This window comes from Phasianus colchicus, chromosome 1, assembly GCF_987193195.1.
Source record: "Phasianus colchicus chromosome 1, bPhaCol1.hap1.1, whole genome shotgun sequence".
Taxonomy (NCBI): domain Eukaryota; kingdom Metazoa; phylum Chordata; class Aves; order Galliformes; family Phasianidae; genus Phasianus; species Phasianus colchicus.
In genome coordinates this window covers 2,256,748-2,266,894 of record NC_143436.1, presented here as the reverse complement: position 1 = coordinate 2,266,894, position 10,147 = coordinate 2,256,748, and the positions used below count along the sequence as shown (strand labels likewise).

General features: G+C 44.0%; 1 protein-coding gene across 1 annotated transcript in view; it reads left to right on the top strand.

The window, feature by feature from the left end:
* Positions 1-6,164: 6,164 nt before the first annotated feature.
* LOC116236422 (uncharacterized) overlaps positions 6,165-10,147 on the top strand; it is an 86,831-nt gene continuing 82,848 nt past the window's right edge. The window contains exons 1-3 of the mRNA XM_090133832.1: positions 6,165-6,238; positions 9,186-9,366; positions 9,791-9,950. Coding sequence (XP_089989958.1) covers positions 6,172-6,238; positions 9,186-9,366; positions 9,791-9,950 — 408 coding nt within the window. The 5' untranslated portion in view covers positions 6,165-6,171. The remainder of the gene's footprint in view (positions 6,239-9,185; positions 9,367-9,790; positions 9,951-10,147) is intronic.

The following is a 10,147-nucleotide window of genomic DNA, read 5'->3' as shown; positions in this document are numbered from 1 at the left end:
GGTGCTTTTAAGCTGAAATATTCTATCCAGTGGTCCTAGAAGCTGTATGAATATTTTCTGTAGGGGGTGGAAAATGGCAAAACCTGCCCCAATTGGATGTATTTTTCAAGTTGTTCCATAGTAGGGGAAGAGGTATGACCTACCAGTTACCTGCACTTAACTGTTTGTCACCTTTTCATCAACTTTTCTACCCTCTTCCCAGAAAGGAATGCCCAAAATGTCCATCGAGGTCTCTTCTCAATGTCGTTTTGCCCCCAGGTGGATGTTTCCACTGGATCTGCACAAATCCTAACCTGTGCTTTGCCCTGTGTTTTGTGATGCTGACGTGAACAACTGCAACGAGTTATGGAGAAGGATATTGGAGATACACTGATGCATGGGGCAGAAACTCTCCCTAAAACACATCTTCCAGCCTGCAGAAAAGCTGTAGCCAGACCTTACCATGCTCTCAGTAGTCCTCAGATGTTAATCTGTCCTCTTTTAATATCTAGCTTCGTCTTTCCACAATGACATTTCCTGGGGAATCAAGAGCTGTGGGGTCTGAACCATGAGTCAGTGGGGCTGGGTAGTAGGCACAACCCTTGAATGTCGTTGCCTTTAGACAAACCAGGCACGTTCATTTGGGTGCTGAAGTAGAAAATAGGCTTCTTCCTGCTCTCACTTCATCTTCTTTTATTGAGCAGCCTCGCAGGATTCCCCCCCTTCTCTCTCCATCTCTGTTAAGCATTACTAGACAGAGCAACCCCTTTAAATCTGGAAATCAATGATATTTACATTTAAAAAAAAACAAAAAAACAAAAAAAAACTACAAAACACTTGCTCAAAGCTCTTGCTCTGAAAGAGGGAGGGGAGCTGTTTAGCCATTTACCCATTCTGCAAGAAGCAGCAGTTTCTTGTTATTGCTGATGCTGCTGTTTAAACAGGCTCTGTGCTGCAGTGTGTGCTCCTTTCATTGCTTTAAATTTCTCCTGTTTCATGGCAGAATTACCTGGAGCAGAGAGGGCAGGTCCTCCAGGGTGGGAGAAACACTGACCCATCTCCACCACGGCTACTAACCACATCTCTCAGTGCCACATCTTCACATTCCTTGAACACATCTAGGGACTCCACCTCTTTCCCAAGCAGCCTGTTCCAAAATGTGAGCACCTGCATGAGGGATGCCTTAATTTATGCCCCTATAGCAGCTTCTTGACTCTTTAGGTTTCCTTTGGGACACTCTTTATGGGTATACCTTGTCTAGGGATGGTGCTGGATCAGAATCAGAATTTGAGCTTTGTTCTAAAAAGCTCATGTGGTCAAATACAGCCACCTGGGGTGAATGGAAATGTGTTACCCAAAATATCATCTGGCAAGAGTCTGGGGTTGTAGACTTATAGAATCACCAAGACTGGAAAAGATCATCCAGTCCAACCATCTACCAATCACCCATAGTTCTCACTAACAGTAGGGGGTGGTTCAGGAGGATGCATCTACTTTGATCCATCCTCTCAACGTCTAGATGCAAGACTGTGTTCCATGATACTAGCACTGTCATATGGCAATGAATGAGCTCATGGCTTGCTGCACTTTCTTCTGAGATGTCCGTGCCTATGCAACATAACTGAGTGATACAGTCTTGAGCAGTCACAGGCATGAGTTGGACTAGATTATTTTAGAGGCTGCTCCAACCTTAATGATTCTATGATATCCTGGTAGCAAGGGTGCAATTGGCACTGGGGAGCAGGAGGTGCCTTGGGTAGGGAATGCCAATTGCTGCAGGGCTTGCAGGTTGCTTTCTGGGACAAAAAAGATCAATTCACTTCATGGCAGTTCCTTCTATCTGATGGTCTGAAGTTTGAGGTGTTGGTAACCAGTGTGGACTCTTCAGAGTCTATGTGTTCAGATCAAGGTGTGTGTTGTGTATGGCACCTGAAGTCTTAAAACTGCAGAGATGCATGGGACGGAGCAAAAATCTGAGCTGGAATTTCCTCTGCAGCAAATTATGAACACGTTTGCTTGCAAAGCTGACATGGCTCAAATTGACACCAGCTATTGCATCTTCAACCTGCCTCCTGAGTTTTACTTACATTGGTTATTTTGAGTAAGTTCTTGTTCTTTTAGGAACTGGGAAAAACTCTGACATTTTCTCTCCATCTTTATGAGCCATTAGGATTTATTCCATCCTTTGGATCCTTGTAGGTGTGCTAAGCCTCAAGTCCTTATTTTTATCTTTCAACTTGACACTCGAATGATTTGTGCCTGGCCTTTGCTTTGGGTTGGGTGCAGTCTGTCTCTTCATTTTCTTTTGTTGTCCTGCAAAACAGTTTGTCTATCTATGTGCTAGGACCTCAGTTACCCATTAACACTGATGCCATCAAATATTGGACTTCGTACCCTCGTCCTGCTGGGATCTTGCTGATTCCACATCCTGAAGTCCCTATTAATTCTTCATTTAGGGCAACCTCACTATTTCTATTACACACCTCAGTATGATCTCCTGTGGGACTGCTGAGCTCTTTCTCAATAGGATTTTGTGATGTCCTTGATGCTCCCTGAACAGAAGCCCAAGAAGTGCTGTGGCTGCAAATAGAATCATAGAGTCATTAGGGCTAGAAAAGACCTCCCAGATCATCAAGTCCAACCATCAACCCATCCCCACCATGCCCACTAACAGCGTCCCTCAGTGCCACATCTCCATGTTTCTTGAACACCTCCAGTGACTCCCCCAACCTCCCTGGACAGCCTGTTCCAATTCTTCACCACTTTTTCTGAGAATATATTTTTCCTAATATCCAACCTGAACCTTCCCTGAACGCAACTAAAGGCCATTACCTCTTGGATATACTTCCTCTGCCCAGACAGCTGTTTGCAGGAGACTTGTATGAAAATATTTCCAATATTTGTTTTCCTTTGTTAGATTTGACTGAAGTTGTCAAGATTTTGCTGGGTTGTGAGGTGGAAGATCTGTCTGGTTGTGTGATATGCACCACGGCACAGTGGTAGGCGTAGGGATGTAAGTTTGAGTGGATCATCTGGAAAGGCTCTGGGTGCCCAGATGTAGCACTGTGATGAAGGTTTTTTATCTGTATGCAACGAGGATAGTTATTTAGTGGATGCAGCATCTGCTATGGGAGATCCAGGGATGGGAGAAGCATGGGATCCAGCTGGAGATGCAGCCAAACAGGAGGCAAGCGTCAGGCAGATGGGTCTGCAAACCCACTGAGTCCCATCATTTTTACACAGATCTTGCTGACAGGAGTTATTTATTTATCTCCATATTTGTTGGCATAGCAAAATGGAATATGAGTTTATTACAACATATACACGGGAAAAATAAATTCAGAGAAACAGCTCAGCCTCTGGCACTGCTGTTAAGTATGTGAGAGCTGTTCCTTCCTTCCCCCCTTTGTGCTTTTCACTCTTCTGTTCCAGCTGTGGAGAACTTTGTCCGTCAGCTTTTTGGAGTTTGGAGGCTATTTGTTCTCCTGGAGAACCCGGGGACATTTGCTCCTATAGATTATTTACCAGGCACTGTAAAAGATCAAGGAATTTGCTGGGATTGCTCGCAAAATCCTGAAATTTATGGGGTCGTTGCCCTGTTCTTACCAAACCTGGTAGCTCTCTGTAATGATTTAGGAGATCTTTAACAAGGGTGATGACAGTCAGTGTCTACAAAATGAGTTGAGAGCTGCTGGATTGCATCTTTCTAATATTTAATGCATAAAATGAGCCTAAGTGACACCTAAGTGATAACTGAACTCAGCTGCTCTAGGCTGGATGGCGCAGCAAATGGCAGCCCTCGTTGGCCTCAGCCAACCCAAAATGTTGGGATCTGGATTATGAAACCCTTTTGCATCCTTTCTTTCACCTTTGCAATGTGAATTCTTAGCGTATTTGTTCAGAGCTGAAGCAATAAACAATATTGAGGAGGAAAAAAAAAAAAAAAAAAAGAATTGCATATCAGATGTTTAAAAATGTGCTTTGGCATAGCACATGGGGACTGCAAAAGCTCAGATTTATTTATTGCTGCTTAGGCCATTTTTTTTTTTTCTGTGTATGTGTGACCACGGACAGCAATTGCTGATCATTCAGATGTGCTTTTAGTTCTGTTCTTTGTCCCTTTGGCTGTGTATTGCTCCCAGGACATCACCATGGCATTATGGACCCCTTCCCTGTGGCTCAGCACTCTGCCAATGAAGTTTTTAAGAGCAGAACAATATTTTCTTGGAATTACAAGGAGGCAGAGAGATGTATGTTAGCATTTAAGCTTTTCTGGATGCCTACCCCATACAGACCAGCAAGTGCATGAGAGCAGGCTTCAGTCTCAGCCAGATATGTGCTCATGAAGTGGATATGTTAGCTATCTTGGTGCATAATATATGGCATTTCTGATGTTATTTTAAATACATATATTCCCAGAAAAAAAAAAAAAAGTGATGTATTTACAATCTAAATTATCTTTCACCTGGTTTATATTTCTATGATGGAGTGATGGCATCAGTGGATAAAGGAAGTGCAGCTGATGTCATATACCCAGACTTGTGAAAGGCCTTTGACATGGTCCCACATCACATCCTTACCTCTGTATTGGAGGAATGTGGGTTCTAAAGGTGGACTATTTGGTGAATAAGGAATTGGTTGGATGGTCACAGCCAGAGGGTTGTGGTCAGTGGCTCAGTGTCCATGTCAAGGTGTTGAGGAGTGTTCTTGTGCTCCATGCTGGGTTCACTCATGGTCCAGAACAGACCCTGTACTGCATAGCTGAGAATTAAATAAATGGGAAGGGAAAAGGGGATGCTGTCAGGTTAGGATTGCAAGAGGTGGTGGGGTGAACTCACCCAAACTTATAATGTGACTCTTGCAGAAGATATGGGATAAAACAGTTGTCTCAGACCTTAGCTCCAATACTTGATTTCCTAGATGCATAATACTGTTGTTAAGCCCTTATTTGAATGTTTTAAATTTGCAATTTGTGGTGATTTCATTATTTTTGCTGTTGCTTTCACCCTGAAGTCATTTCCACAGCAACTGCACTGGAGGTAGGAAGGAAGTATGCAGCACAAGTCAACCACTGCATGGCAAAGATCTCCAACTACAGACAGCAATTAGAATAGAAAGGGAAATTAAAAGACAGAAAACACACTGGGGACACTTCAGTCCTGATGGCCTGCAAGACTGGTGTACATGATAGACAAAGTGACACCAGCCCTCTTTAAGGTGCTGTGGACACTTGACCTTCATCTTACATGAGGATTTATTTAGGTTGGACTACTCCACACTCAGTCTTGTTTTCCAAAAGGGACCAAACCTACAATGCAGTGGAATTTTGAAGCTGAATGTTGTTAGCTGTAAGAAAATTTCCATCCATGGCAAAAAGCTCGATGAAGTAATCAAGCTCATCTTCCCCCCAAGTCTGTAATTTCCACCCTGGAAGCAGTCTGTGTCTCCCTTTGAAGTCTGCTCAGCCCCAGATGTGCAGGTGAGACTGAGAACAGGAGAACAATTTTTTATTGCCTGCTAAAAAAAGGAGTGAAACCCCTTCTTGCAATGCTGTAGTTATTACGTCATAGAAATAAGTCACTGCTTTGCCAAGGGCTATTCTATAGCCCTAATGAGCATTTGTTTGGGGACTTTGCTAAACTGCCTGTGAGCAGTAACCACAGCTTTCAGCCCTCTTTGACTGCTCCAGGATGATAGGATGGATTTCCAGGGATGGGATTTAGGGACCCAGGAGGGTCAGGAGGCTGTTTGCAAAACAGGACGATAAAGTGTGGGTGGTTGATGTCTGCAATGATGCTCATGGACAGATCTTTGCTCCCCATGTGATTGAGGCAGCAGATGCTTCCCTCTTCTATTGCAGCAGTAATGCTCACCTTTAGGCTTAATTGATGATGGTTGTTACTGCCTGAAGAAGGGTGCTGTCGGAGAAAGATGCTGGGAAAACAAAGCAGAGCTCTCCTCTGTAGCCAGCCTCAGCAAAGTGATGGAGAAATTTAAGGAGTTTAAGGCTGATTCCCTAAGTCAAGATGAACCTTGGTAGATGGAGGAAGGCTTCCCTTACCACTGCAAGCAGGTAGGAGCATCTCATTCAGATGGCACGTTTTAAAACCTCTTTTCTCCTGCAGATGAATGAATTTCCAGGCTGGGTGTTGACTCCAGGAGCTGTGTGGCCTCTTCCAAATGGAAAATAAAATGTATGCCCAGATCCTTGCCCTGGCAGTGGCCATGGCACATTACAGAGCCATGGCTGTTCACGAAGGTATGTGATAAGTGGGTAACTGTGACCCCTGGGGGTGATGATGAGACACACTGAGGAGAAAAAAGTGTTTTCCAAGCAACTGTTTTTGCTAATGTGATTATGGGGTGCAGCTGTAGTGCTGGTGCCTTTGACTTCTGCATTAGGGTTCTTCTTTTTGGTTGGGAGTGGCTGGCCAACAGTGATCTCTGAAAGCTGGTACAAGGACATGAGGACATGAGGACATGAGGCTGAGGACCTCAAGGTAACCTTGAAACCTCCTGCTGCTCTTTAGAGTTAAGACTGAGCACCTCAATCTAGCTGTAGATATGCCTGTTCATTGCAAGGGAGTTGGACTAGTTGACCTTAATAGTCCCTTCTAACTCAAGTGATTCTATGATAATATTGTCTTATTTCCTCCCTGGCTCCCCAATGTCTGTGCAAACCCAAAGAGTTTTTGATGAGGAATAACCAGATCCGAAAGACAAGAGCCAAAGGGATCCTGGAGAAGAGCTTCAAACACTTACAGCATAATCAAGTCCATGTCTCTGTAGCTTCAGAGTCCTGTAGGAAGGGAGGGCTCCTTGCAAGCTCCCAGGAGTGCCATAGGGCTGAGCATGAAACAGTGGGTCCCTTCTCTTTGAATCCTTCTCCAGGAACAAGCCCTCAAGCTTTGAAAGTGTAAATTCACCTAGAGTAAATTCAGTGAATTCAACAAGGAGTTAATGGAAGCTTTGGCATCAAAGACAAAATTAACTTGATTAAGTTCCTGTCCATCAATTAAGCCAATATACTCAACTATAATGCTATTTAATTTGAAGCTGGGAACAGTGCAATAAATCAATGTTTACAGATGTCTCTGGCAAACCTGTGATTGATGAAACGTGGTAATTTTGGAGGTGCATGGAAAATTTCAAATAAAATCATATTCTCTGGTGATTAATATAGCTGTCTATGTTGGTATTTTCTCCAGAAGGTACCAATCCAAATATGCTTAACATAACATGTTTCCAGTGACAGCTTCAGATATACCTGATCCAAGTAGTGAATGCATTTGGGTTTCATTGCCAAGCCAGCCCCCTCTTGCTTAGTATCTCACAGAATGGGCTCTGGTTGCCCCTTTGTAGAGAACAGGGCACTGTGCTTCTCTTTTTAATCCTATGGAACTCCTGCAGCTCACTGTTGTCTTTCTCCTCATTATCCCTGAATGCAAACAAGGGTGGGAGCATTGTGTAGGGTGAGCAAGACTCCCATGGACAATTCATGGATTGAGGAATTCTCTCTGGGGTTTTGGGATGTAGAGGTAGATAGCCCTCTGATATCAACAGCATTCTGAGCAAGATTTCCAGATTGGTTACAAAGATGCAGCTCTTCCAGGAAATTTCTATACACAGAACCCAAAGAGGTGGGTGATTCTGGGAGAGATTTTGGAAAAAGTTCTCAGTCTTGTTCAGCTTTTGTTGGGGTTTTCTCATGTTATCACAGGTTATGGATAACTTGGAAAGCCGTGAGGAAGCCAGAGATTGGCATTGCTTTCCTTCAGAGTCTTCTGGGATTGAAGGGACATCAAGGTCCAGGCTTTGGGAAAGGGGTTGATCCAAAAATAAGCTTATGGTGATCTGCTGTTAATGGCTGAGCTGCCTCCAAGACAACGCTGACATCTCAGCTGAAAGGCACTTATGGAGAAAGGAAAGGAGATCTTAAAAAGGAGCTCTAGAAAGGAAAATTGGAATAATTGTCTGCCATTTTTTGTCAGGGGAAAGTACTTTGTATTTCCAGCTGGGTAAGTTAAACCAAAAAGAGCCAGTCATTATTTTTTTTTCTGTAGTAAACAGAATTGTTAAGTTGTAAAGAGCTCAGCATCAGGAGGCACAAAGAAAAATGAAGAAATGAAAAACCCTGGGCAACAAAGAGCTGTGGACAGACATCCGTTTGCAGCCAGCAAATGATGCTCTTTTCCTGCTGTGTGGCCAAAGGGATTGATCAGGGACAAGTAGAAATGAAGGAGAGCACAAAACCTGCATCCTTCTAATCTCTACAGGAAACCTGCTCTTAGGAATGGGGTAAAACTTGGGTAAATTGCAGGGGATGAGCTAAAATGGGCTTTCTATAGTAAGAGAGTGAGAAAAACCCACCTAGCACTTCTCCCCAGCAAATGCTCCAACCTGGGTGAGTGTGGGTTGGGTCCCCAGCTGAAAGTCAAGGCAGTAGTTGAATGAAGTCCAAAGCATCAATGAAACAAAATGAAAAAAAAATGTGAAGAGGTTGACCCCAGTCCTGCTGTGGAAGCCTTCCTCCAGCAGTCAGAACACTCTACTTTTTAGTAGAGTACAGTAATAACTCAGCATCTATCTGCAGTAGAGTGAAATGCCAAAGAAAATAGAAATTTTGAATTTCCCCTTTAAAGCCGTCCCTAAAGCATCCCTAAAAGTCACCAGATTCGTGTCCATGAAATGTATTTATTGAATGCCTAAAGAAAGTGAAATTAAATTTAAAACAACTAAACAGTGCCTTGATGTTCATTAAACAGATTTCCCCATACACCTGTCCCTTCTCTGCCAGCTGCCATTGGTTAGTTCTGGCTTGTACAGAAAAAACACTCAAATTGTTCATTCTTTGCAAATGGCATTATTTTTTATGCTGGAATTTTAGCAAGAGGTCTGCATTGCAGGTCTGAATGTGTGGAGTGTCCCAGGCTCTCTGCATGCAAGTCTGGAAGACCTGGTTCTTTTAGGTGGTCCTACAGGTGCATTGGATGACTTACAGTGTCTCTGGAGACCCTGATGACAAGGTGATCAGGGTCTCTCTCTTAGCTGTAACATTTCAGGTGTTCACATGAAGGGTTTCTTCCCTGGCTGCCGCATTGTGTGGTGAGATCATAGAATCATACAATATCCCAAGTTGGAAGGGACGCATAAAGATCATGCATCCAACTCATGAGATGGGCTTTCCTGCCCTTCTTCTCCTTCAGTGTGCAGGACAGCAGAGGTGGCCGATGTCCTGTTCCTCGTGGGGCATTCCCAGGGGGCAGGGAGAGAGAGCTCCCAACTGCTCAAGGACTTCATCAGCAGCATGGCTCGCTCCTTTGAGAATGTGGTGATGGGCAAAGGAGGCATCCGGCTGGCTGTGGCACTCTATGGAGAGAAACCAAGGTGGGTCAGTGCATCCTCTACCACCAGCACATGGGTCCCTATATCCCTACAGCTCTAGATGGGGACAGTTTTTGCTAAGGAACTATTTCTTTTCATTAAAGAGCTCTTGCTATTTGGTTGAACAACTGTGAGAACAAAGCAAGAGTTCAACCCCTAACAAGGTCAGCAAAGTATTTGGCCATGGGGAACTCTTCCCAGGTAGGGAGGGTGACACTTAATACACAAGTAACTCCCTGCTCTCCAATGTCAGATACTGCTTTAAGGCTTTGGGATTTCCCTGACCATTGTAAAGAGGATTTTGACTACCTACAAGCCTTGTGTAACCATCTAAGTGCCAACGTCACTGTTGGCCATCACCATTAATGATACATCCTTGCTGTAATAACATTTTCTTGCCCTTTATTCACTCATTTCTCATTCCTAGGATGTGTATTGAACTGACAGACTACGTGACCATCGAAGAAATGCTGGTGGCAATTCAGGAAATTTCAATCAAAGGCAGCAGCTTGAAAGTGGGGTCTGCCCTGGCATTTGCAGCTCACACCATGTCTCGCCCAGACACGCTGCGAGAGGATGCAGCAAAGGTAAGCAGCCCTTCTGCTACCATTGCTCTGATGTAACACTCAGTAGGGATCAGACTTCTGATGTTTCACCCACAGGCGTGAATGAGCCAGTTGGGTTGCATTCACCCTATGTGTTTTGTTGTTGTGGTTTTTTTTTGCTTTTGAGGTTCCTCACTTATGAGCTCATTCAGCTTCAGGTCTGAGATAGAAAGAGAGGC